Source organism: Muscardinus avellanarius (genome assembly GCF_963383645.1).
Source record: "Muscardinus avellanarius genome assembly, chromosome: 10".
Taxonomy (NCBI): domain Eukaryota; kingdom Metazoa; phylum Chordata; class Mammalia; order Rodentia; family Gliridae; genus Muscardinus; species Muscardinus avellanarius.
Window position 1 is genome coordinate 55,358,591 of NC_137796.1, and position 27,632 is coordinate 55,386,222.

At 51.4% G+C, this 27,632-nt stretch overlaps 1 protein-coding gene across 1 annotated transcript; it reads right to left on the reverse strand.

Moving 5' to 3' along the window:
* Window positions 1-1,708: 1,708 nt before the first annotated feature.
* PHLDB3 (pleckstrin homology like domain family B member 3) lies at window positions 1,709-26,240 on the reverse strand (the record flags this gene model as incomplete). Its single annotated transcript, XM_080704173.1, has 15 exons — window positions 1,709-1,843; window positions 4,277-4,362; window positions 4,618-4,837; window positions 11,249-11,305; window positions 11,647-11,734; window positions 11,815-11,905; window positions 12,052-12,151; window positions 16,417-16,530; window positions 16,890-16,973; window positions 17,113-17,238; window positions 18,254-18,415; window positions 19,439-19,567; window positions 23,993-24,130; window positions 24,357-24,539; window positions 26,010-26,240. 15 exons carry the CDS (start codon window positions 26,238-26,240, stop codon window positions 1,709-1,711), a joined length of 1,944 nt encoding a protein of 647 aa, XP_080560299.1.
* Between the last annotated feature and the right edge of the window lie 1,392 nt (window positions 26,241-27,632).

Sequence of the window (27,632 nt, forward strand, 5' to 3'; positions counted from 1 at the left end):
CTCCTGGAGCAACTAATGAAGAGGGGAAAGAGCAGTGATATCCCAGGACAGCTGATATCCCAGGAGGGAGAAGCACTGGACAGAGTGACCAGGCTGTGGTGGGGAGGCACAGGGAGTGTAAGGGCTGCAAAGGGAAGCCCAGAGGAGGCATGGATTCCACCAGGGAAATCAGGGAGGGCTTCCTGGAGGAAACAGCACAGGAGCTATGACCTGTGGAGTGTGGAGGTGCCTAAACACATGAAAAGTATGTGCAAAGACCCAGAGACAACAAGGACACATTTCCCTCCTTCTTTCCATTTATTTATTTATTTACCTTTTTGCAATACTGGGGGATAGAACTCAGGGGCAATCAACCTCCAAGCTACACTCCCAGCCCTATTTTTTTATTTTTAAACAGGTTCTCACTTAGTTGCAAAGGGCCTAAGTAGCTGAGGCTGTCCACAAACCACGATCCTCCTGTCTTAGCTTCTCAAATGCTGGGATTACAAGCGGGATTACGCCGGGCTTCCTTTTCATTTTATGGAATGAGATTTGCTGTATGGTGCCAGGGATCCAGAGGTTAGGAGGACAGCCCTGGCTCTGTCCATCCTGGAGCTTCCAATCCAGAAGGAACACAGATCCATCATTACCAGTGATACATCGGGGAGCTCCAGGACAGCAAGGGAGAGCTCAAAAGAAGTGCCCAGGCAGGAGTGGTGGTGCACGCCTGTAATCAGTACTTGGGAGGCTGAGACAGGAGGACTGCAGGTTTGAAGCCAGCCTCAGCAACTCGGTGAGGCTGCCAGAAACTTGGCAAGATCCTATTAAAAAAAATAAAAATAAAAGCCGGGCGTGGTGGCGCACGCTTGTAATCCCAGTATTTGGGAGGCTGAGACCTGGAGGATCGCGGTTTGCGGACAGCCTCAGCTACTTAGTGAGGCCCTCTGCAACTCAGTGAGGACGTTTCAAAATAAAGAATAAAAAATTGGGCAGGGGTGTAGCTCGGAGGTCAAGTGCCTCTGGGTTCCATCCCCAACCCCGCCAAAAAAAAAAAAAAAAAAAAAAAGGAGGTGCCTGCTCCAGCCAGGGGTTCTTGAAGGGCCATCTAAACTGAAACCTGAAGAATGAAGAGCTAGCTGACTGAGGGAAGAGACGGGCAGAAGGGCAAAGGGAACACACAGGAGTTCCTAGAAATTCCCAACAGCATAGCCAAGCCAAGATAGGTGGAAGAAGACAAACTCACAAACTTCAAGAAAGAACTGCCTACGACTAAGAACACAGGCCTCCCCATCCCCTTCTCCCAGCCATGACCTTAGGGCTAAAGGTCTCCTGAAGAGGGAAAGAGGCCTGGGGTGCCCGGCTCATAACTCGGATGTCTTGCCTAGGGGCTGAGGGGCCCCGACGCCTGAGCTTGGAAACCAAAGCAGCAACTTTGTTTTTCCACCAGGTTTAATTCGGTATCACAGGAGCACCAATAAATAGTTCCTTCCCGCCCCTGCAATCTCCTTCGTGCCCTAGGAAGGGCCCCAAGGGCTGGCGATCCTGCTGCCAGAAGGCACCTGCCAGCCAGGAACACCACAGCTCAGGCCAGCTGAGCCGCAGAGCCTCCAAATTCCCCGGACTCCCAAGGGGGCGGACCAAGCTCCCGGAAGTGGGCGGGGCCTCGAGAGCCGCGGCCCCGCCCCGCGCGAAGGCGGAGCCTCGCGGGGACGTTCGGGGGCGTGGCCGCTCAGGGGGCGTGGTTCTCGTCAGCCGCAGTCACGATGACATCCATCCAGATGCGCATGGCTTCCGGGCTCGGCGCCACCATGTAGAAAAGGCGTTCGTAGGTTTTGACGCAGAAAGTCAAACGGGGGTTGGGGCTCTGGAATAAGGGAAAAGGGTGGTTATGACAAGAGGGCCAGGCTCTGGAGACAGCCTGGGTTCAAATCCCAGCCGTGATCCTTTCAGGCTGTGTGGCTTTGGGCAGGCTACATAAGACATCTTGAATGTGTTTCCCCTGCAGCCTTTTTTATTTTTTTGTGACGCTGGGGATCGAAACCGGGGGCCTTCTACTTCCAAGGTTATGAGAGCCTCACTACCAGCTGAGGTTATCCTCGAATCTGTGACCTTTTTGTCTCAGCCTCCCAAGTATGGGGATTAAAGGTGTGCGCCATCATGCCCAGTTCACCTTCCAGCTTTTTAAATGTCTTTACCGACCTCACTGGATTATGTAGAATACACTAACAGAAGAAAGTCCTTAATCATTTAGAATGCTGTTGTTAAATTGGCAACAACAGCCAGGCGTGTTGGCCCCCGCTTGTAATCCCAGCATTATGGAGGCTGAGACAGGAGGATAGAGGTTCGAGGACAGCCTCAGCTACTTAGTGAGGCCCGGTTTCAAAACAAAGAATAAGAAATAGGGCTGGGGGTGTCACTCGGAGGTAGAATGCCCCTGGGTTCCACCCCCAGTACCGCAAAATAAAAAAAAAAAAAAAAGAAAGAAAGAAAGAAATACTGGCGTATAAACCGGTTGTGGTGGCAGACACCTGTAATCCCAATACTTGGGAGGCTCCCAGGTTTAAGAACAGCTTTAGAAATTTAGGAAGACGCTATTCTTTTTTTATCTTTCTTCATCTTTTTTTCCAGTACTGGGAATGGAATCCAGGGGTATTTTACCTCTGAGCTACATTCCTAGCCCTATTTTTTACTCTTTATATTTTGAAACAGCGTCTCATTGAGTTGCAAAGGCCCTCACTAAGTAGCTGAGGCTGTCCACAAACCTTGATCCTCCTGTCTCTGCCTCCCAAATGCTGGGATTACAAGCGTGTGCCACCACGCCCAGCTAAAGGAGATTCCTATTTAAAAATTTAAAATAAAGCCAGAGCTAGCCACAGTGGTGCACCCCTGTAATCCCAGTACTTGGGAGGCTGAGATAGGGGTACCACAAGTTTGAGGACAGCCACAGCAAGTAGTGAGACTCATCAAGCCAATGAGCTACTGTTTCAAAAGAAAATAGGGCTGTATAGCTTGGAGGTAGAATGCTTCTGAGTTCAATCCTCAGTATCAAAATAAATAATAATAATAATAATAATAATAATAATAATAATAGGGCTGGGGGCTGGGCATGGCAGCACACATTTGTAATCCCAGTACTTGGGAGGCTAAGACAGGAGGATCGTGGTTTGAGGACAGCCTCAGCTACTTAGGCCCTTTGCAACTCAGTGAGACCCTATTTCAAAATAAAGAATAAAAAATAGGGCTGGGGTGCAGCTCAGAGGTAAAATACCCCTGGGTGCCATTCCCAGTACTGCAAAAAAAAAAAGAAAAAAGAAACAAAGACACATGTAAATTCCACATACTCCAAAATGTAGGTCCTCCTGGTTTCTAGCTGGGGAAAGTGATGGTCTAGAACCAATTTATTAAGCACCTATTCGCCAACCCCAAGTTATGTAAAGCCCTTACACCCACTATGATTCTAACCCTGAGGGAATGGGTTGGAGTGTGCCTATCTGGCATATGATATAGCTAATGCTGGAGGAGGGAGGTCACTTTGCTAATGTGGTACAGATGGGATTCCAGAGTAAGCGTTAAAAAGCCAGGCCTGGCTCCAGGCCACGGAGCCTCCGAAGCACTGTGTCAGTTTCCAACATTTAGAGTTGTGGCGCTGCACTTATTTCCAGCTTGGCATTAGAGTTTGCCAAATTTGTGTATATATGTGCTGGAGACTAAGGGCTTACGCTCTGCCACTGAGCTGCGCCCCCAGCCCTTGTGTGTGTGCGTATAGGGGGTATACAGAGGATTGAATGTAGGACAGTCTGCCTCAGAGCTACACCCCCAGCCCTGTTTTTTAATTTTGAAGCAAGGCTTCACTAAGCTGCAGAGAGCCTTGTTAAGCTGCTGAGGCTGGCCTTGAGCCTTCAATCCTCCAGTCTCAGCCTCCCAAGCACTGAGATTACAGGCATGCGCCACCACACCTGGCACCCCCAGCCCTTCTTAAATTTTATTTTGAGAAGCTGTCCGGATTGGCCACACCCTTGTGATTCTCCTGCCTCAGCCTCCCATGTACTGGGATTACAGGTGTGTGCCACTGCACCTGGCTTCTGCTTGAAAACTTCTGTCCAAGAAAACCAACAGAGTTTGAGCACTTAATTTTTGCTCCCTGCACGGCCATGAACTGTTGGACAGTGAGTAGTAGCCTGCCGCCCCAGGCCATGGGTGGCTTTCCCCAGAATGTACTAGAGATGGGCGAGGCTTGCGTGACTCCAGGGGCTCCCACCCGGAGGCCAAGATGGCACTGCTCTGCGTGGGACTTCACCTTGGAGGCACAGCGTAGGTGGTCATAGTAGACTTCCTCGATGGCCTGGAAGTAGATGACACCTTTGAGCTTGGTCTCTTCCTTGTCTGGTGGAGGGAGGTGAAGGAGAAGCAGTCAGTGAGAGGCAAAAGTGTGTGTCAGGCAGGGCTCATTGGGCTCAAGTCTTGAGACTGGGTTAGGGACTAGGGACCTGGTCACAAAGTCTGAAGTTTGGTGAAGTGCCGGGGTTGGGACCCAGACTCCTGGGTGCTGGGAAGGACTCCCGGGGGAAGGGGCAAGCAGGGGCTTTGGACTCCCAGGTGCCTGGGGCGGGAGAAAGCTCTGGAAGCGGCAGGGCTTACCAGCGTAGTAGGCCAGGCGTCGTGCCTGGCGGTCAAAGCAGAACCACCGCTTCCTCCAGGTCTTGATGCGGCCCCCCATCTTCACCAGGGGCCCGCGGCAGCAGCCCCCGGACACCCACACGTGCGGGCAGCTCTCCGGGTTGTGGCCCCATCGTTCCAGGTGCTGCCGGAGGTCCAGGACGCGGGGACCCGGAGGGCGAGGTGGGGGTGCGGGCGGGGCCTGTTGGGGGGCGGGAGGAGCCGCTGACCTTGAGGTCTAGGGGGGCTGCAGCCCGGAGGCCCCCAGAGCCAGGCCTAGAGGCTTCCTTGAAAGGCCTGCCATAGCCTTTAGACGGTGTTATTAAGAATGATGATCACGAAAATGATCCTGCGTTTATTTACCATGATGCCCTGCCTAGGCCATCCTTTCCTGGAGACGCCCCCTCCCTCCCTCTGCAGGTTTTATCTCAATAAAGTCTGTTCTACCATAGAGCAGCCTCCCTCACTCTCCCTCCCCTCCCCCTGACCCTTTCAATTAAGACTGATTCAAAACAAAAAAATAAACCGGGCGTGGTGGTGCCTGCCTGTAATCCCAGTACTTGGGAAGCTGAGACAGGAGGATTGCTGGTTCAAAGCCAGCCTTGGCAACCTTGCAAGGCTCTCAGCAACCTAGTAAGATATTGTTTCCAAATAAGATATAAAATTGGGTTGGGAGTGTAGCTTGGAGATAGAATGTCCCTGGGTTTAATCCCAAGTACCCCCCAAAATATATATATAATGAAATATATATATATATATGTGTGTGTGTGTGTGTGTGTGTGTGTGTGTTATATTTTTGTTTATTTAAATATATATATGTAAGCTGGGCGTGGTGGCACATGCTTGTAATCCCAGTACCTGGGAGGCTGAGACAGGAGGATCTGGGTTCACGGCCAGCCTCAGCTACTTAGTGAGGACTTCTTCAATTTAATGAGACCCTGTTTCAAAATAAAGATTAAGAGCCAGGCGTGGTGGCGAACGCTTGTAATCCCAGTGCTTGAGAGACTGAGACAGGAGGATCACACAGGTTCAAAGCCAGCCTCAGCTACTTAGTGAGGCTCTTAGCAACTTAGTGAGACCCTGTTTCTAAATAAAATATAAAAATAGAGCCAGGTGTGGTGGTGCATGCTTGTAATCCCAGCATTTGGAGGCTTAGACAGGAGGATCTGGGTTCGCGGACAGCCTCAGCTACTTAGTGAGACCCTGTGCAACTCAGTGAGACCCTGTTTCAAAATAAAGAATAAAAAATAGGACAGGAGGTGTAGCTCAGAGGTTGAATGCCCCTGGGTTCCATCCCCATATCTGCTAAATAAATAAATAAATAAAAACAGGTCTGAGAGTATAGCCTGGAGGTAGAAAAAGGGTTCCATCCCGTACCACACACACAAAAATAAATAATAAAAGAATAAAAATAAGGCTGAGGGTGTAGCTCAGAGGTAGAATGCCCCGGGTTCCATCCCCAGTACTGCTATATATATATGTAAATAAATAAGTATGTAAATAAATAAATAATGAGGAGTAGGGTGTAGTTTAATGGTAGAGTGTTTGCTAGCATGTGTGAAGCCTTGGTTCCAGCCCCAGCACAATACACACACACACACACACACACACACACACACACACACACACACACCTGTTCTGTGAAAGTCCTAACCATATGTTGGCCTGATCACACCTGTTCTTCTCACTCAGAAGGCAGCATCAGTGAGGTCAAGGCGAGGCTCAGGGCGGTACATGTCAGACCTCTTACGAGCAGAACTCCTGCAGGTGCTTGAGAATTAGACCCCAACTGGGTCATTCCAGAGTAAGGGGCCTTGGGAGGTTCTATCAAACAAGCTTGGGGAGACATGGCTGCTGTTGGTCTAGCAACCACACCTGGAATATAAGGACCTAGAAAATTGAGGTGAGGCCAAGCCAGGTGTAGTGGCACACCTACAACCCCAGTTCCTGGGAGGGTGAGACAGGAAGGTTTCAGTTTACAGCCAGCCTCAGCATCTTAGTGAGACCCTCAGCAATGCAGCAAGACCCTCCTTAAAAAAAATGCTGGGGGTATAACTCTTGGTTTCTGAGTTTAAGCCCTAGTGCTGAAAAGAAAAAGAAAATAGAAGTGAGGCCAATCCGGGCATGGTGGCGTACACCTGTAATCCAGAACTTGAGACACTGAGACAGGTGGATCACAGGTTCAAGGCCAGCCCCAGCAACTCAGTGAGAACTTGTTTCAAAATAAAAAGGGCTGAGGGTTTAGATCAGAGGGAGAATGCCCATCAGTTCAAACTTCAATGCCAAGGGGAAAAAAAATAAAGTAGTGCCAGGTTTGAAGAACAAAGAGAAAATACACTGGTTGGAAAGGAGGAGGGAGGGACACGAGGGAGGCTGTGTGGAGCACCCCCGGGGCCTGGATCGTATCTGGGTCATCTCACCAGGCCCATAGAGTAACTGTAAGCATTTTCATCTAGCATGAAAGCTCCCACTAAGTGTCAGGCAGCAGGCCAAGTGATCATAGACAACCTCGCTTCCTCTCCAAACAACCCATTTAAGTTCTCATTTGACAGACAAGGAGTCTGAGGCTTCCGGAAAGGAAGTGGCTCACCAAGGTCACCCAGCTGGGGCATGGTAGAGCAGAGCCCCAGTCAAGGACAGCAGAGACAGGCCAGGGCTCTCAACTGGGCCATCACCACCCGGCCTCGTCGCGTCCACAGAGTGCCCACCCCCGGGAGCCTCGGGTTCCCTGTGCCGAAATATGGGGTACCACAGCACACTCCCGGGGCTGTTCTGAAGCCCCAGGAGCCAGCTCTAGCCCTGCCTTCCAGAGACACCCTTGCTCCCCTGCACAAGAGACAGCGTGGGTGTGTAAGGACAATGATGGGACAGGGGCTGTTTAATAAGTGATGATGCCTCAAAGCTGGGCCGGCTGCTTAAAGGAGCGACGCTTCATTTTGAATGAGGTTGAGCTGATGCCTTCAGCCCAGGAGGCTCCACCGACCTCCTGGCTTTTCGGGGCCGCCTGGATCTTGCCAGCATCTGACATACTGTCCACTTAACCTAGTAGCATTGCTTTTTATCTCTCACTCCTACTGAACATCAATTTCCTGGAGGGCAAAAGTTTTTATATTGGTCACCACTGTACGCCAGGGCCTAGCACACAGCAGGCACTCAATCAATACTGGCTAGAATGAATGAGGGAGGGATAAATGGTTGAGAACACAAAAAATATTGGGAAGGACTGCTTATTAATGGTACAAATAAATTCATCCATGATGGTTTGATGTGATCGGTAATATGCATGTGGAAAAATATAAAAAAGATTCAAGGACATTTAAAAATACAAAACACCTGAGCAGAAGTGAGATCAGAGCCGGACATGGTGGCACACGCTTGTAACCCCAGAATCTGAGAAGCTGAGACAGGAGAATCACGGCTCATAGCCAGCCTCAGCGACTTAGTGAGGCCCTTTGCAACTCAGTGAAACCCTGTTTCAAAATAAACAATAAAAAATAGGGCAAAAATAATACTGTAAAAAAATATGTGAAGGAGGGTCTTACAGATAGACTTTAATTTGTGTGTATGTGTGGGGGGGACTGCTGGGGATTGAACTCAGGGGCATTTTACTTCTGAACTACAACCCCAGCCCTTTTTATTTTATTACTTGGAAAAGGGTCTCACTAAATTGCTGAAGCTGGCTTCCAACCTGCAATCCTCTTGCCTCAGACCCCCAAGTACTAGGATTATAAACTGAAAGGGTTTTTTGTGTGTGTGTGTGTGGTACCAGGGATGTAACCCAGGGGCTGGCTATTTATTTATTTATTTATTTATTTATTTATTTATTTATTGTGTGTGTGTGTGTGTGTGTGTGTGTGTGTGTGTGTGTTACTGGAGGTGGAACCCAGGGGCTTTTCTACCTCCAGGCTATCCTCCCAGAACTAGTTTTATACTTTATTTGGAAACAGGGTCTCACTAAGTTGCTGAGAGCCTCACTAAGTAGCTGAGGCTGGCTTCGAACCTGTGCGATCCTCCTGTCTCAGCCTCCCAAGCACTGGGATTACAAGTATGCACCACCACACCAGGCTAAACAACAGGGACTTTCTACCTCTGGGCTACACTCCCAGACCTATTTTATATTTTATTTGGAAACAGGGTCTCACTGAGTTGCTGGCTTCAAACTGCATGATCCTCCTGTCTCAGCCTCCCAAGTATTGGGATTACAAGTGTGTGCCACCATGCATGGCTTGACTTTTTGTGGGTTTTTTTTTTTTTTTTTTTTTTTTTTGACAGTACTGGGGATTGAACTCAGGAGTATTTTTTTATTTTTTATTTTATTTTTTTTTTGGTGGTACTGGGGATGGAACCCAGGGGCTTTTCTACCTCTGGGCTATACTCCCAGACCTATTTTGTACTTTATTTGGAAACAGGGTCTAAGTTGTTAAGAGCCTCACTCAGTAGCTGAGGCTGGCTTCAAACCTATGCGATCCTCCTGCCTCAACCTCCCAAGCGCTGGAGATTACAAGTGTGCACCACCACGCCCAGAGAGGAGCATCTTACCTTAAGGCTACACCTCCAGCCTTATTTTATTTTTATTTCAAAACAGGGTCTTGCTGAAAACCTCACTTAGTTGCTGAGGCTGGCCTCAAACCTGCAATCATCCTGTCTTAGCCTCCCAAATGCTAGGATTACAGACATTCCCCACCATGCACGACTAAAACAGACATTTTACACAGTGCATGCTTTGGGTTTTTTTTATTTATTTATTTATTTATTTATTTATTTATTTATTTTTGTGGTACTGGAGATGGAACCCAGGGGCATTTTACCTCCAAGCGACACCCCAAGCCCTATTTTTATTCTTATTCTTTTTTTTAATTTATCAAGGGAAAGCACGAATGCAGTCCCCCACTACCACAAATTATGCAGTCATTTGGGGAAATTACAGGGGTCAGCACATCCGGATTACAATGGATAAGCCTCACCCTGGAAAAACCACTTTCGTGATCATGGAATCTCCCCTGCCAGGTAAGTACTTATTTTTTATTTTGAAACAGGGTCTCACTGAGTTGCAAAGGGCCTCACTAAGTAGTAGCTGAGGCTGTCCACAAACCACGATCCTCCTGTCTCAGCCTCCCGAATGCGGGGATTACAAGCATGCGCCACGGCGCCCGGCTCAGTGCAAGCTTTGTTTGCATCTAGATTCAAACAAACCAACTATCAAAAGACACTTGACATAATTAGGGAAATATGAATATGGACTATTACCATGTTACAGAATTATTGATAATTTAACTAATTATTAATAATCTCAAAGGTATATCCGTGGGGTGTTTGTTAGGTTAAAAAAACAACAAAAATCCAGTCTATTGGAACTGTATAGTGAGGTATGGATGAAAGGACGCACGGCCTGGAACTTTGCTTTAAAATATCCAGTGCCCCGGGCGTGGTGGCGCACGCTTGTCATCCCCGTGCTTGGGAGGCTGAGACAGGAGGATGGCACAGGTTCGAAGCCAGCCTCAGCTACTTAGTGAGGCTCTCAGCAACTTAGTGAGACCCTGTTTCCAAATAAAGTATAAAATAGGTCTGGGAGTATAGCCCGGAGGTAGAAAGCCCCTGGGTTCCACCCCAGTACAACAACAACAACAACAACAACAACAACAAAAAACAGTGCAGGTGAGATGTACATCTGAACTAGAAACACAAAGCTGGCTAGTAAACTAAGACTTCGGATGTATACCCATGGGGCTGAGCAGGAGTATGGGGTTTACTAATCAACTCTCTACCTTCGCATAGTCCTTTTTTTCTTTCCCTGTTGTACTGGGGATTAAACCCAGAGCTGTTCTATCTCTGAGCTACATCCCAGCCTTTTTCTTGAGACACGTCCTTCTTGCTAAGTTGACCAAGCTGGCTCTAACCTTGTAACACTCTTTTCTCAGTGTCTGTAGTACAGAGAACACAGGTATGTGCCACCAGGCCCAGCTCTACTTGAGTATTTCTATAATTAAGGGATTTTTTGCGTGTGTTTGTATGATACTGGGGCTTGAGCCCTGGGACATTCTACCTCTGAGCTCTACACCCAGCCCCATTTTATTTTGATTTTGAAAAGGGGTAGGCTGATGAAAGTCTCACTATTTGCTGAGGCTGTCCTTAAAGCTTCCATCCTCCTGTCTCAGCCTCCCAAACACTAGGAGGCACGCACCACCACACCCGGCTATGTTTCTAAAAATACACAAATGTTTAAATGATTTAATAAGCTCCGGCATGTACTTGCTCCCATTCTGTAATAACTGCGAGCACCGTCACCAGTGTACACAAGGGGAAACTGAGGTACAAAGTGCAGGCTGGGGTGTATTTCAGTGGTACCGCTCTTGCTCCACATGCACAAGGCCCTGGGGTCCATCCCTAGTACCTAGAACCCCCCACAAGACAGAGACGCAGAGCACATCCCTCAGGGACATGCCGTGGAAAGAGACGGCTGAGATGGAGACAGAGAGCAGGCCCTTGCTCATCTCCCCTCCCCAGCCAGGCCTAGGACCCTTTCCTGTTGCACTGGAAGAGAAGAAAGAGTGAGATCTAGGAAACGTCAAAGGCAGACCCAGAAATGGAGTGTGAGAGGGCAGGCAGGACTGACCATGAGGGCGGGAAGGGCTGGGCCTGACGAACCTTCCGGGCTCTTTCTCATCCCTTCCTGTGGGTGCAAGGGGAAAGAATCAATAAGGATGGCTCCCTGCAGGATATGGGGAGAATGCCCTGGACCCTGGGTCTGGGGGAGGAGGCTGGGCCTGGACCCCTGGGTCTAAGGAAGGAGGGCTGGGGCTTGGACCCCTGAGTCTGAGGGAGGAGGGCTGGGCCTGGACCCCTGGGTCTGAGGGAAGAGGGCTGGGCCTAGACCCCTGGGTCTGAGGGAGGAGCGCTGGGGCCTGGAGCCCTGGGTCTAAGGGAGGAGGGCTGGGACTTGGACCCCTGGGTCTGAGGGAGGAGGGCTGGGGAAGAGTCTCCACTCCCCAAGGAGGAGGGCCTGGATCTCACCCTGGCCTTGAGCAGCCGTTCCCGCTCTGCCATGGCCTGCTGCAGCAGCCGCTCCATGTGGGCGATGTCTGGATAGAGGGCTCCACAGCTGGGCGGAGGGAACAGAGAAAGGGTTACGCTGCCCAGCCTCTTCCTCCCACCTCCCGCTCCTCCTCCCTGGTGTCACACCTGTTCGCTGGGCCACAGTTCAGCAGCTGATAGAGGGGGTGTCTCCCAGAGGCCTCCACTGCTGGCGTGAGAGCTGAAGCCTCGAGGGGTCCTGGGGGCGAGGACTGCATGAGCAGGGCACTCCCCCCCAGCCCGTCCTCTCTCCCCAGCAGGCATCTGTGCTCGCCTCCATCCTCTGCTGCAGGGATGGTGGAGCTGGGGGCAGGAGGGTGGGTGGGGAACAAGACGGGTCCTCACCAGTACAGTGGAGGGACAGAGGTCGGGGGGATCCTCTCTGGCTTGCCCTCTCTCCCCTTTTCCGTGTCAGGCTTCCTGTCCTCTGGAGGCCAATGGAGCCCTGAAAACACACAAAGCCAGCCCACTCGTGAAATGACGCTCCATGGCAATGGGAAATCAGGACTGCCAGGTAAAGGCACCGCCTGATGGCACAGGCCGAAACCTCCTGTTCAACATGTGGAAGGAAGGAGGCAGCTGCCCGGGCCATGCAGGGCCCGGCACCACTGGCATGGAGGGCCCAGCAGGACATTAGTCAAAGACAGCAGGAACAGCGGCTGCCAGGGGCTGGGAGATGCGGGACTGAGAAGTGAGGGTTCAGGGATGTGGGGCGCCTTTGGGGGGGTTAATAAAAATGTTATGAACTGTATGATGCACAAATTACATGCCAATTAAACTATTTTTTTTTTCTTGTAGTACTAGGAATGGAACCCAGGGGCATTCTACCTCCAAGCTACACCCAAGCCCTATTTTTTATTCTTTATTTTGAAACAGGGTCTCACTAAATTGCGAAGGGCCTCAACTAAGTAGCAAAGGCTGGCCAGAAACCCGCGAAACCTGCAATCCTCCTTTCTCAGCCTCCCAGGTACTGGGATTACAAGGGTGTGCCACCACACCCAGCTTCCAATTAATCTATTTTTTAAAAAAACTCAAGTAGAAAGCTGGTGGTGAGTGGTACATGTCCGTAATTCCAGTACTTGGGAAAGTGAGGATTGCAGGTTCGAGGCAAGCCTCAGCAACTTACGGAGACTCAGCAACTTAGAAAGACCTTGTTTCAAAATAAATAATAATACTAGTGGTGTATATCAGAGGTGGAACACCCCTGCATCCAATCCCCAGCACTACAAAAAAATTAATAATAATAATAATATAATAAAAACCCAAGGTATGGGACCACTATGCAGACAATGTTCTCACACAACCCTGGGGGTGTTTCATTGTAATAACCTTGACAGAGACTCACTGGGCTTTTCTTTCTTATTTATTTATTTAGTGGTACTGGGGATGGAACCCAAGGGTTTTCTACCTCCGGGCTATACTCCCAGACCTATTTTATATTTTATTTGGAAACAGGGTCTCACTAAGTTTCTGAGAGCCTCACTAAGTAGCTGAGGCTGGCTTTGAACCCGTATATTCTTCCTGTCTCAGCCTCCCAAGTGCTGGGATTACAAGCATGCGCCACCATGCCTGGCTCTATTTATTTATTTATTTATTTACTGTGTGTGTGTGTGTGTCTGTGTGTGTGTGTGTGTGTGTGTGTGTGTGTGTGTGTGTGTGGTGCTAGAGGTCAAACCAAAGGCCTCACACCTGTTAAGTAAGTACTCCACCATTGACTATACTCCCAGACAAGGGCTGGAAGTATATGGGATTGTGGTAGGGTTGTGGGAATCAATTCCTGAGGCATTCTACCTCTGAACTACATTCCCAGCCCTTTTTCTTTTTCTTCCCAGCCCTCCATATATATATATATAATTTTTTTTTGTACTATGGATTGAACCCAGGGGCATTCTTTATTTTGAAATAGGTTGATGAGAGTCTCACTACTTGCTGTCCTTGGACCTTTGAGTTTCCTGACTCAGCCTCCCGAGTACTGGAGTTACAGGGATGCATCACCAAGCCCGGTTTTTACTTTTTAATTTTTTTTTTTTTTTTTTTGGTGGTACTGGGGTGGAACCCAGAGGCTTTCTCCCTCCAGGCTATACTCCCAGACCTTTTTTTTTTTTTTTACATTTTATTTGGAAACAAGGTCTCACTAAGTCGCTGTGGCTGGCTTTGAACTCGTGTGATCCTCCTGTCTCAGCCTCCCAAGCGCAGGGATTACAAGCATGCGCCACCACGCCCGGCTCAAAAAAAAGATTAATTTTTTATTTTATTTATTTATTTATTTATTTGCGGTACTGGGGATGGAACCTAGTGGCATTCTACCTCTCAGATATACCTCCAGCACTATTTTGTTTTGTTTTGTTTTTTGGTGGTACTGGGGTTCCTAGAAACACTTCTACCTCCTGACTACACTCCCAGACCTATTTTATACTTTTTTTTGTTTTTAATTTGGAAACAGGATCTCTTAAGCCAGCAAGGGTGGCTTCGAACCTGTGCCATCCTCCTGCCGCCTCCCAAGCGCAGGGATTACAAGACTGCGCCAACCATCCCCAGCTTATTCTTCATTTATTTTTTAATTTTTTAATTTTTTGGTGGTACTGGGGTTCCTAGAAGCCCGTCTACCTCCGGGCTCCACTCCCAAACCTATTTTATATTTTTATTTGGAAACAGGGTCTCTTAAGTCAGCGCGGCTGGCTTCGAACCTGTGCGATCCTCCTGTCTCCGCCTCCCAAGCACGGGGATTACAAGCGTGCATCACCACGCCTGGCTTATTCTTCATTTTTTAAACAGGATGCCACTAAGTTATGGAGAGCCTCACTAAGTATTTTGAGACCCTGTTTCAAAATAAAGAACAAAAAATAGGGCTGGGGGTGTAGCTCAGAGGTAGAATGCCTCTGATTCTATCTCCAGTACCATAAACACAAAAATAAATTAATTAATTAAATAAAAAATAAAAAAGGGAAGTAAAGAGCTGGGTGTGGTGATACACAATAAAGAATAAAAAATAGAGATAGGGTGTAGCTCAGAGGTAGAATGCCCCTAGGATCCATTCCTAGTACTAAGAGAGAAAAAAAAAAAAAAGCAAGTAAAATCAAATCACTAAGCATTTTCCTTGCATTTCCTATAAAAATCCACACTTTTGGGGAACTAATAAGGGGAAAAGTCTTCTTATAGAAGTCTTTTGCTAAATAAATGAAAGAGGAGTGACAGAATTGGAATTTCACCATTTGCAACCTTAAAGGAATGAATCCTGGATTCATTCACTGAAGCCACAAAAACAGCATTAACAGTCACACTGCCCCTAAGCTGCCAAAACACTAAACCTGAACTACTCAGGCCTCCATATTAAAACATGCAGGATATGCCACCGGGCACGGTAGCGCACGCTTGTAATCCCAGCATTTGGGAGGCTGTGAATGAAGAATTGCATTTCACGGACAGCCTCAGCTACTTAGCGAGGCCCTTCGCAAATTAGTGAGATTCTGTTTCAAAAATAAAAAAAGGCCGGGCGTGGTGGCGCACGCTTGTAATCCGCATGCTTGTAATCCCCGCGCTTGGGAGGCGGAGACAGGAGGATCACGCTGGTTCGAAACCAGCTCTGCTGGCTTAAGAGACCCTGTTTCCAAAAATAAAAAAGTATAAAATAGGTCTGAAAGTGTACCCTGGAGGTAGAAGGGCTTCCAGGAACCCCAGTACCACCAAATAAATAAATAAATAAATAAATAATAATAAATAAATAAATAAAAAGTTTAAAAAGTTTAAGATATAGGGTTGGGGGTATAGCTCAGATGTATAATGCCCCTGGGTTCCATCCCTAGTACCACCAAAACAAACAAACAAACAAACAAACAACAACAACAACAATAAAACAGGAAATATGGAGGCAGAGAGAGGCCAGGACCCCGAGGATGCAGCCAACAAACCCTAGTGACTAGGAAACTATAAAACAGTCATCTGGAGCTGGGCATGGTGGCGCACGCTTGTAATCCCAGCATTTGGGAGGCTGAGACCAGAGGATTGCAGTTTGTGGGCAGCCTCAGCTACTTAGTGAGGCCCTCTGCAACTCAGTGAGACCCTGTTTCAAAATAAAGAATAATAAATAGGGCAGGGGATGTAGCTCAGAGGTCAAATGCCCCTGGGTCCCATCCCCAGAGCCACAAAAAATAAAATAAAAAACAAGTAATAAAAAATAAATAGGGCTGGGGGTATGGCTCAGAGGTAGAATGCCCTTGGGTTCAATCCCCAGTACTGAACAAAGGGGCTAGGTTGGTAGTTCAGAGATACAATTCACCTGGTTCAATCCTCAGTACCAAAAACAAAAAAACAAAAAAAAACCCCAACAAAACAACCCTGTGATCCTCCTGTCTATGCCTCTCAAGCACTGGGATTACAGGTATGCATTAACACACATGGCTGGGCCCCCTTTTACGTAGCTCTGAAAGAAACAAGGACTGCCCTACTGGGGAGGCGGCTTCCGGGCTAGCAGGGGCTCCGAAACACCTTCTTATCAATATGCCCAGTTTGAGTGCTTTTAGTTTCCTCCTGGGTACACACGCTCTCATTTTTTCAGGGGAGGGTGGGGTGTTAGATAGAAGAAAGAAAAATTAAACTGGAGTCATCAAAATACCCCTTGATCAAGTGGCCCCTTCTCTCCCAGCCCCAGGCAGGGCTCTCAGCCCCTCCCTCCCCTCTGACCAGGGATGCGCGTGGGGCAAAGGGAGGCACCTGCAGGGAGCTGTGGACGGAGAAGAGGCAGGAGGAGGTAGAGGTGGCGGCAGCGTGGGCAGCGGGGTCCTGCAGCACCAGGAGCTGCCGGTCTGTCTTCTGAGTGAACAGCAGCTGGGGAGAGAGGGCAAAGGTTAAGGGGAGACAGGGGGATCTCTCTGTTTCATGATGGTCTCAGATCCTCTGGCCATGCTTCCTGTGCTGACCCATTTCTCAGATGAAAAAACAAAGACTTGGTCACAAGTGGAGCCACACTGTGGTCTTTAGTGCCCAGTCTCCCCACAAGAACAAGGGCTATGGACACAAACTGCTGGCCCTCTGAGGAGGGGCTGGGGCCTCCCTTTTATCCTTCCATCTAAGGATGAACGCAATCCCCATCCATCCCAAGGGAGGAGTGGAGGCCTGGACCCCTGGGTCTGAGGGAGGAGGGCTCTGAGGAGGGAGAGACTGATAGGTACATGAACTCTCCCTACCTTGGTGAGGGCTTGGTTGGGCTCAGAGAAGTCCCCATCAGCTGTTCCCTGAAGGCAGTTGAGCTCATGCAGACGGCTCCGCTCCTAGGGAAAGACATCATGGCCTCCCACGTCTCAGAGTCAGAATGAGCCGTCCCCACAGCCAGGAGGCCTCTGGCACACAGGGAGATGGTGGGGTTCCCGGGGGAAGGGAGGACTCAGGACAGGCCTCGGGGACACTCACCTTCGTCAGGGCCTGACGCGTCTCCTCTTTCTTCCTGCTCAGACCCCGACTCTCAGCAGCCATCTGCTCCCCCAGAGACTTGAGCTGCTCCTCCAAGACCTGGATCCGGCGCTGCATGGCACCCCTGCCCTGGTTACTCAGCTGCTCGGACCCAGCACAGCCTCCCCCAGAGCCGGGTCCTCCCTGAGTCTGGGGTGTGCTCCGTCCCCTCACAGAGGCACTGAGATCTGAGCGTCCGGGGGAAGGACCTGCAGGTTACGCTCCCTGGTGCCCTCTTCCCATATGGGGGTCCAGAAGAGATCTGGATGGGCTGGAGAGGACAGAGGATCTGATATACAGGCAGAAATTTAAGGAAGAGACTCAGAGGCATGCAGAACACAGGCAAAACAGAACAGATCCAGAGAACAGCTAACCAGGACTGACCCGAAAAGACAGTGACAGCGATGGGGAGAAAAAACAGAGAAAAGAGACAGGACAGAAACCGAAGAGAGACAGACAGAAACTGACAGAGGAAGAAAAAAGAGGAGAGAAGACTGGGAAAATATCCAGACACAGAGGTAGGGAAAGCAAAGCCCCATCGGTGCTTTCTGATCCCAAACTGCGGTAAGCACAGTCAAGTTGCCCCTTTTCCCATAGGTCTTTGTCAGATCTGTAAACACGAAGCTCACAGGAAGGACGAGGAGGCACTCCTATTTTGTTTTGTGTGAGGGGGTTGCTTGTTTTGAAACAGGATCTCACGAGGTGGCTGAGCGCCTCGCTGGATTGCTGAAGCTGACTCTGAACCTGAGGTCCTCCTGTCTCAGCCTCCCAAGTACTGAGATCACAGGCAGGCGCCACCACTGCCAGCTGGAGCACATCTTTTTGAACGGGGACTGGAGAGGAATGAAGCGTGGTGGCAAAGACTGAGTAGGTTCAAATCCCAGCTCTACCCTTTACCAAAGAACTCAGTGACTCTGGGAGACAGTGTGTGAGCACCTTAACCGCCTGTCTCTTCATTAGGAAGGTTTGTTGTGAGGAACCAGCGAGTGAGTCCTCATGAGCGCTCAGCACCGTGTCTGACACACGGGGGCCGTTCAGTGAGTGTGGGGAAGTGGAGGACACAGGGGAGTGTCCACATAGGCAGGGCCAGTCTGAGTCTCACCCTGTGCTGTGCCACGCTGGCCTGAAGCTCCTGGACCTTGGGGTCTGGCAGCTGGGCCCCAGAGCTGTCCCGCTCCTCCTCCTCCTGCCTGCTCTCCCGCTCCAGTTGCTGGAACTCCAGGTCCTCGTAGGCTCGCTGGGCCACGTCCAGCTGTTCCCTTATCTGTAAGGGGGGACGCAAAACGGCTAAAGGGAAATAGTGGGCTGGGGCCTGGAGCCCTGGGTCTGAGGGAAGAGGGTTGGGCCTGGAGCCCTGGGTCTGAGGGAGGAGGGCTGGGTCTGGAGCCCTGGGTCTGAGGGAGGAGGGCTGGGTCTGGACCCCTGGGTCTGAGGGAGGAGGGCTGGGTCTGGAACCCTGGGTCTGAGGGAGGAGGGCTGGGTCTGGAGCCCTGGGTCTGAGGGAGGAGGGCTGGGCCTGGACCCCTGGGTCTGAGGGAGGAGGGCTGGGTCTGGAGCCCTGGGTCTGAGGGAAGAGGGCTGGGCCTGGAACCCTGGGTCTGAGGGAGGAGGGCTGGGTCTGGAGCCCTGGGTCTGAGGGAGAAGGGCTGGGCCTAGACCCCTGGGTCTAAGGGAAGAGGGATGGGGCCTGGACCCCTGGATCTGAGGGAGGAGGCTGGGGCTGGACCCCTGGGTTTGAGGGAGGAGGGCTGGGCCTGGACCCCTACATCTGAGGGAGGAGGGCTGGGCCTAGACCCGGGTCTGAGGGAGGAGGGCTGGGTCTAGAGCCCTGGGTCTAAGGGAGGAAGGCTGGGCCTGGACCCCGGGTCTGAGGGAGGAAGGCTGGGCCTGGAGCCCTGGGTCTGAGGGAGGAGGGCTAGGGCTGGACCCCTGGGTCTGAGGGAGGAGGGCTAGGGTGGGATCCCTGGTTCTGAGGGAGGAGGGCTGGGCCTGGACCCTGGTTTTGAGGGAAGAGTACTGGGCCTGGACCCCTGGTGCCAAGTTAGGAGGGCTGGGCTTGGACCCCAGGTCTGAGGGAGGAGGGCTGGGCCTGGACCCTGGTTTTGAGGGAAGAGTACTGGGCCTGGACCCCAGGTCTGAGGGAGGAGGGCTGGGCCTGGAGCCCTATGTCTGAGGTAGGAGGGCTGGGACTGGACCCTGGTTCTGAGAGAAGAGTACCAGGCCTGGACCCCTGGTGCCGAGGAAGGAGGGGCCTGGACAACCCAGAGACTGTCCAGCGGGTCTTTACCTCCTGCACTCCCTGCAGAAGCCGCTCGCGCTGGTCCTCAGGCTGTGAGTCGAGCTGTCCCTGTGCCTCCTGGAGTCTGTGACGAAGATTCTCCACCCGTTCCCGCTCCTGGCTGAGCCGCCTTTGTTCCTGAAAGAACAACCAGGCTGTCAGCCTCAGTGTGAGGTCAGAAGAGGCAAGAGACCAGTCAGAGTGAGGCCAGCCTGACTTCAGACCCCTGCTGAGGGCCAGCACCCTGAAGGCAGGGACCCTGACTGTCTGCATCACTCATGGGCTGCCCTGAGTAGGCCCCAAGGAAACAGCTGTTTGAGAAATGAATGAAGGAAGTTGGACATGGTGGCACAGGCCTGTGGTCCCAGCCACTCTGGAGGCTCAGACAGGAGGATTGCAAATTTGAGGACAGCCTGAGTTACTTAGAGAGACATTGTCTCAAAATAAAAAAGAAGCCAGATATGGTGGTGCATGCTTGTAATCCCAGCATTCAGGAGGCCGACACAGGAGGATCCCATTCGCAGACAGCCTCAGCTGCTACTTAGTGAGACCCTTTGCAACTCAGTGATACCCTGTTTCAAAATAAGAATAAAAAAATAGGGCTGGGGGTGTAGCTCTGGGTAGAATGCCCCTGGGTTCCATCCTCAGTACCGCAAAAGAAAAGAAAAGAAGAGAAAAGAAAAGAAAAGAGAAAAAGGGCTGAGCTGGGTGTGGAGGCGCACACTTGTAATCCTAGTACTTGGGAGGCTGAGACAGGAGGATTGCTGATTTCCGGCCAGCCTTAGCTACTTAGTGAGACTCTCGGCAACTTAGTGAGACTCTGTTTCAAAAAAAAAAAAAAAAATAGGTCTGGGGGTGTAGCCTAGAGGTACAAAGCCCCTTTGTTCCATCCCCAGTACCACATGCATGCCAAAAAAGGGCTGGAGATGTAGCTCAGTGGTAGAACAGAACATCCCTGAGTTCAATCTCTGGTAGCATAAGAAAAAAGAAAAATAGGGAGGGAGGGAAGGAGAGAACAAGTAAAGGAATAAATATAAAACATATCCATACATGGTGGGGGCCCAGAAGTGGAAGTGTGTCACTTCCAGGCGTGGCACAGCCAGCTGCAACTAAGAACAGGCTGGGCAGTGACACAGACATGTGGAGACCCGGGGGAGGGAACAACTTCTGTGGGGCATTCTAAAGGCTTCCTGGGAGCAGGGCTAGGGTCTGGACCCCTGGCTCTAGGGTTGGAAAGTTTGGGGACTCCAAATTCTGGATGAGGGCGTAAAGAGTACCTAGGAGCCCGAATTCTTGGAAGCAGAGGGTGCATAAACATAAACCCAGGAAGAAATCAGGGCTGGGAAAATATAGCTCTTGGATGATAAATGAAGTGCAAGGACTCAGCCCCAGAAAATTCCAACAGCAAAGCTAGAGAGAAAGACCAACAAAACTATAGTCACCATTTTCCAACCCATAATGATAACCAGTCTAAGCAATGACCTCTGATGGACGTTAAAACTTGAGATAAAAGATCTTTTGTACGTGTGGTATTAGGGGGTCGAACCCAGAGGCATTCTGCCTCTGCGTTACACCCTCAGCCCTATTTTATTTTTATTTTGAATCAGAGTCTCGATAGGTTGATGAGGGTGTCCCTATGTTGCTGAAGCTGTCCTCGAACCTGGGATCCTCCTGTCTCAGCCTCCCAAGTACTGTAACACCATACCTGGATAGGATAAAAGATTCCTCAGAAGAGATATAAGGGTGACCTCACTGAGGTCTGGACACCCAGAAATGACATCCCTGACACTCCCTCAGAAAGTACAAAGCATGTCCTCCAAATCTGAATCTCTAGAGATAAGCAACCACCTGCTTGGAGCAATAGAGGGCCAGGGAAGCTCACCACAGGCACGCAGCCAGCCACATCCTGCCCATGGGACAAGACACTCGCTTTCTCCAACAAACAGCTGGTACAGATGCCAGGCAGGAACCATTAGAGATTAAACAATGCATAAGCTCTTATTAACCCAGCTCAACACTCGGACCTTCTGGGGAATAGATTCTAACAAGCCACCTGTTACCTGGCATTTTAAAGACAATCTGGGGGAACATGAAAATGAACTAGAAATAAGGATTTGTTTTTCTTTTCTTTTTTTCTTTTTCTTTTTTTTTTTTTCCCCTGGGTACTGGGGATTGAACCCAGAGGCATTCTACCACGGAGTTACACTCCCAGCCCCTTTTTATTTTCTTGAAACAGGTTCTCACTACCTGGGTTTGGTGGCATACCCCTGTTATCATGGTACTTGGGAGGCTGAGACAGAAAGATCACAATTTAGATGCCAGCCTCAGCAATTTAGCAAGATTTTCTTTTTTCTTATTTATTTATTTATCGTGTGGTACTGATTCTTTTTTCTTCTTTCTTTCTTTATTCATTTCTTTTATGGTACTGGGGATTGCACCCCAGCCCTATTTTATTTTTCATTTTGAAATAAGGTCTTGCCGGGCGTGGTGGCGCACGCTTGTAATCCCCACGCTTGGGAGGCGGAGACAGGAGGATCGCGCAGGTTCGAAGCCAGCCGCGAGCGCTGGCTTAGGAGACCCTGTTTCCAAAATAAAAAATAGGTCTGGGAGTGTAGCCTGGAGGTAGAAGGGCTTCCAGGAACCCCAGCACCACCAAAAAAAAAAAAAAAAAGAAATAAGGTCTTACTAGGTTGCTGAGGCTTATTTCAAACCTATGATCCTCCTGTTGCAGCCCCCCAAGTACTAGGAGTGCAGTACCACCATGCCTGGCTGAGAGACCCTGTTTCTAAAAATTAAGAAAAAGGGCCAGGTGTTTTACCACGCCCAGCTAATTATTTTGAAACAGGGTCTCACTAGGTTGCTGAGAGCCTTGCTAAATTGCTAAGGTGTAGTGGCACACATCTGTAATCCCAGTACTTCGGAGGCTGAGACAGGAGGATCACAAGTTCGCAGACAGCCTCAGCTACTTAGTGAGAACCTCTGCAACTTAGTGAGACCCTGTTGCAACATAAAGAATAAAAAATATGGGTGGGGAGTGTAACTCAGAGGTAGAATGCCCCTGGGTTCAAACCCCAGTACTGCAAAAATAAACAAATAAAATATGAGCATTTATAGCAAACAATAAATGCATAAGTACATAAGCAAATAAAAAGAAGTTCTTTTTCTGTGGTACTGGGGATGGAACCCAGGGGCATTCTACCTCCAAGCAACAACCCCCGGCCCTATTTTTTATTCTTTATTTTGAAACAGGGTCTCACTGAGTTGCAAAATACTAAGTAGCTGAGGCTGTCCGCGGACCCTGATCCTCCTGTCTCAGCCTCCTGAATGCTGGGATTACAAGTATGAGTCACCACGCCCGGCTAAGGAAGTTCTTATTTATGAGAACCTGCTCAAGGTACAAAGGCATTATGATGTCTGCAGTGGCCTCTTTTTGTGTGTGTGTGTGGTACTGGGGAATTGAACTCAGGAGCATTCTGGCATTCTACCTCCAAGCTACACTCCCAACTCTATTTTATTTTTTATTTTGAAACAGTCTCACTAAATTGTAGTAGGCTTCACTAGTTGCTGAGGCTGTCTGCGAACCTGTGATCCTGTCTTAGCTTCCCAAGTACTGGGATTACAGGCATGCACCACCATGCCCAGCTTTTTTTTTTGTACAGGGGAATGAATTGAAGGGCATTCTACCACTGCTCTGAACTATACCTTGGGCCCTATTTATTTATTTATTTATTTTGAAATAGTCTTGCTAAGTTGCTGAGGCTAGCCTTGAACCTGTGATCTTCCAGTCTCAGCCTCCCGAGTACTGGGCTCGCAGGGGAGTGCCACCACACCCTGCATGCAATGGGCTTTTGAAACTGGGAACTGAGAAGCAAGCTGGGGGACATGAAAGATGGGGAGATTAATCATTGCTGATGCTGGGGAGCACTGCACCAGAAGGCTATTTGATTTGTGTGGGTTTGAAAATTTTCCTAATAAGGTATTTAGAGAGCAGAAGGAAGCCGGGAGTGGTGACCCATACCTGTAATCCAAGTCCTGGGGAGGCTGAGACAGGAGGACCACAGAGATTGGAGGACAGGGTCAGTAAGTAGGAAGACTCTCATCAACCTAGTGAGAGCCTGTTCCGAATAAGAAATAAAATCGGGCTGGGGGTGTGGCTCAAAGGTAGAATGCCTCTGGGTTCAATCCCCAGAATCTCACACACACACACACACACACACACACACACACACACACACACACAGCTGGGGGTGTGGCTCGAAGGTAGAATGCCTCAGGGTTCAATCCCCAGCATCATCCCTACCTCACTCACACACACACACACACACACACACACACACACACACACACACACACTCACTCACAGAGGAGCAGGAGAGGGAGCGAATGCCCTGGGGAGTGGGGCCTCTGGGTCAGTCTGGGAGGAAGGAAGAAAGCCTCGACAGGCACCTGCCCTCACCTCTGGCGCCCACGCGTCCCCATTTGGGGAATGGGAACACCCCTGGGACCCAGGTCACTGGAAGAACCAGGAAGGAAGCGGGTGGTGAGGCAGCAGGTCCGACTCACCTGCTCTCGCTGTGCCCGGCTGCCCTGCTCGTCCGCGCTCTGCGGCCCCAGCAGCTCCCGGAGCCGCTCCTCCTCCCGCCGCGCGGCCACGCGCTCTCCCGCCAGCTCGCCCCGCAGCAGGGCCACCTCTACCTCCATCTGCGAAAAGAAAGCAAAGCTGGGGGCACCTGGAGACCTGGGGCTGGGGGCAGGGACACCTGGACGGCCCCGGGGGCCTGAATTCCTGGATTCCACCGAGGGAGGACGGATCCTGGGGACCTGGATTTGGAGGGGGGATGGAGATGGGGGCCTAGAATGCGGCCCCATGGGAGAAAAGGGCCGGGGGCCAGCCTCGCGGATTTCCCTAGGGGGCGCGGTGCCTTACCTCGATCCTGAGCTCCTTCCTCTGCCGCTGAAGCTCCTTCATCCTCTGCTCCATCAGGGCGACGCGAGTCAGCGCCTCCAGCTGCTGCGCTCGCAGCCGCCGCGCCACCCCTCGCGCCCCTTCCCCCGAAGGGGTGCACGTGGAGGGCGGGGCGGGGCCCTGCGCCGGGGGCGTGGCCTCGGGCTGAAGTTGGAGAGGGCGGGGTCAGACTGGAAGGCCCCGCCCCCTGCGAGGTCCAGCGCCTGCCTCCCTCCCCAAGCCCAGCGCTTGCAGTCCTAGGAGAGGGCACAAGGCCCACTCGTGAAAGGTGTTTCTTTTTCCCTTCTTCTCTATCCTGGTCCCATTCCTTGGTGTCACTTTCTCGTAGCCCCTGGGCCTCGCTCTGTCTCCTCCTCCCCGGGTCTCTCGGGGTCTCTTCACCCATCTCTGCTGTCTTTGGTCTCTGAATCAGGAGGTCTCTTCTTCCATCGGAGTTTCTCCCCTCTCTCCAGTTTTCTTTGCCTCTATTTCTGTTTCTCTGGGTATCTTTGTCCTTTGTTTCTAGGCTTCCCTCCGTTTCTAGCCCCATCTCCCCTAGTCTATGGGTCTTCTAGCCCTCTCCTTCCCTTCTTCTGTCTCTTTTAGGTCTTTTTTGGGGGGGAGCAGTACTGGGGATTAAACCCAGGGGCATTCTACCTCCAAGCTACACCCCCAACTCTATTTTTTTTTCTTTTTTTTTTTGCGGCACAGGGGATAGAACTCAGATGCATTGTACCTCTGAGCTACAACCCTAGCCCTATTTTTTAGTCTTTTTTTTTTTTTGAAACAGGGTCTCACTGAGTTGCATAGGGCCTTGCTAAGTAGCTGAGGCTGTTCCCAAACCACAATCCTCAGGTCTCCACCTTCCGAATGCTGGGATTACAAGCATGCGCCACCATGCCAGGTTTATTCTTTATTTTGAAGCAGAGGGCTTCACTCGCGGTAGCTGAGGCTGGCCGCAAACTTGCGATCCTCCTGTCTCAGCCTCTCAAGTGCTGGGATTACAAGTGTGCAACACCATGCCTGCTTCTTTTGGGTTTTGTTTCTGTCTTTGGTCTCTTAATGTGGTCTGTGTATCTTTCACTAGGTCTGGATCTCTCTTGCTTTACTCACCAGCCAGGCATGGTGGTGTACCCCTCTAATCCCAGTAGTTGCGAGGCTGAGACAGGAGGATGGTAGGTTCGAGGCCAGCCGTGGCAATTTAACAAGATCGTCAGCAATGCAGCAAGGCCGTTTCAAAGAAAAAACAAAACCGGACGTGGTGGCACACACCTGTAATCTCAGTTCTTGGGAGGCTGAGACAGGAGAGTGCTCGAGGCCGGCCTCAGCAACTTAGTGAAACCCTGTTTCAGAATAAAAATTGGGCTGGAGGTGTAGCTCGGAGGTAGGATGTCCCAGGGTTCAATTCCCCAGTACCGCAAAAATAAAAATAAAAATAAAAATAAAAAATAAGAGGGGTTGGGGGTGTAGCTAGGCAGTAAAATGCCCCAGGGTTAAATCTCTAGTCCCAAAAAAGAAAAGAAAAAAGTCTCTCCCTCTCTCTGGGCGCCTCTCCGGTCTCCGTCTAGTTTCCGTGTCCGTCTGTCACCTGTCTCATCTCAGGTCTCCCCATGGCTGTGCCCTGCGGGCCCTCACCTCGAAGCGGCTGCTCTCCGTGCTGCTGCCTTCTCCCACTTCTTCCTCTTCCTCCGCCTGCAGCTCACCTCGGCCACTCGAAAGCTCTGCAGGGGCCTCGGGCGCCTCCTGATCGTGGGGCTCCTCGGGGCGCCCCTGGGGCTGGGTGGCCCCTTGGGGCTGCACCTCTGCGTCGCATCCTGGGACCCCCGGCGACGAAGACCCCTCCTCCGGGCCGCTGGGTGTACCCATGGCCGGCTGCTCTGGGCTCCGGCGGTGGGCGTGGCCTGGGCTCCGGGGCGTGGCCTGGCGGCGTGGGCGTGGCTTGGCTTCCCGGCGCGGAGCGCCCAGAAGGTGGGGCCTCCGAGTTCAAAGGATGGCCCCGAGCATTCCGGGGGCGTGGCCTGAAGTTTCCAGGGCCTGGGAATGAAATTGGGCGAGGTTTGTGGGCTCCCGGGACGCACGCCTCTGGAGGCGGGACCGGAATTCGAGTCGGGGTCCTAGCACGCCCCCTGCTGGCCGCTCCGACCCCGACGCTCCCTCCTTTGCAGGTGTCGGGCTTTGTACCCTACCACGGCCACCCTCAGCCTCTTGGGTTACTTTAGCGCGACCCCCTCTCCCCCTCTCGCTCAGGCACTCGTCGCCCCTTCCCCGGCGCCCCTTAATCTTGGTCCCGACCTACCATTAGGAGCGCAGCGCCCCGGGCAGCCTCACCCTGAGACCCAGCGGTCGGTCGGGGCCCCCCGTCTCCGCTTCTCTGAACCAGCCTGGAGTCAGCTCCCCGCTTCTCCCAGGACCCCAGCCCCCGCCTCCCGGGGGACGCAGGAGGCCGAGTCCCGCGCCGCGGCCCTCGCCGGCCCAGGCTCCCGCGCTCCGCTCTGCGCTCCCGGCGCCGCGGCTTCTGCCGAGACAGGTGGCTGGAAGAGGGCGGAGAGCGAGGCCGCCCCGTCCCCCTCCCCAGCAGCCCGGAAGTGGCGGGGGGGGGGGGGCGGACAACAGGTCCAACAGCTCCCCAGGGAGCGGGGAGCCGCCCGCCGGCCCCGCCCGCCGCCGTGGCTGGGGCCCTCTGCGGCCCCACCGCCCCACCCTCGGAGAGCCCGGCACCCCGACCTCCCGCCCACCCCCAGCGTCCCCATTCCTGTCCCCTGGAGGGCCGGGCGCCGAGGCCACTCTGAACAGCAGGCTCCCCAATGCCCCCAAACTGGGAGTCCTCAAAGGGAGATAGGAATGGAGATGGGGGCCTCTCCCCTCTAATGAGTCCTTTTAAAGGGCCCCGACCGGTTTAGGGAGCTGGACAAGGGGAAGGGGGTGCCCTGCGCTGAGTCACAGACCCGCCCAGAGACACATGGAAGCGTGACCCCCCCTCCCACTTTGCCGTGGGGTGGAAGGGCAGAGTTTAAAGGTCTCGGCCAGACCCTTTCCTCTCTGGGCAAAAACAGGAAAATAACTGGCTCGTGAAGCGGGATTATTAGATGACAAGGGCTGAACACTTCACTCGGTAATTTACTCCTCAAAGCAGCCCATCAGAAAAAGGATGCTAACTCCATTTTACACCCGGGGAAACTGGGGAAGGGGAATAAATGCACCCAAGGTCACAAATGTTAATAGAAACTTCATTCTTTCAACATTCTCATTCTTAACCAT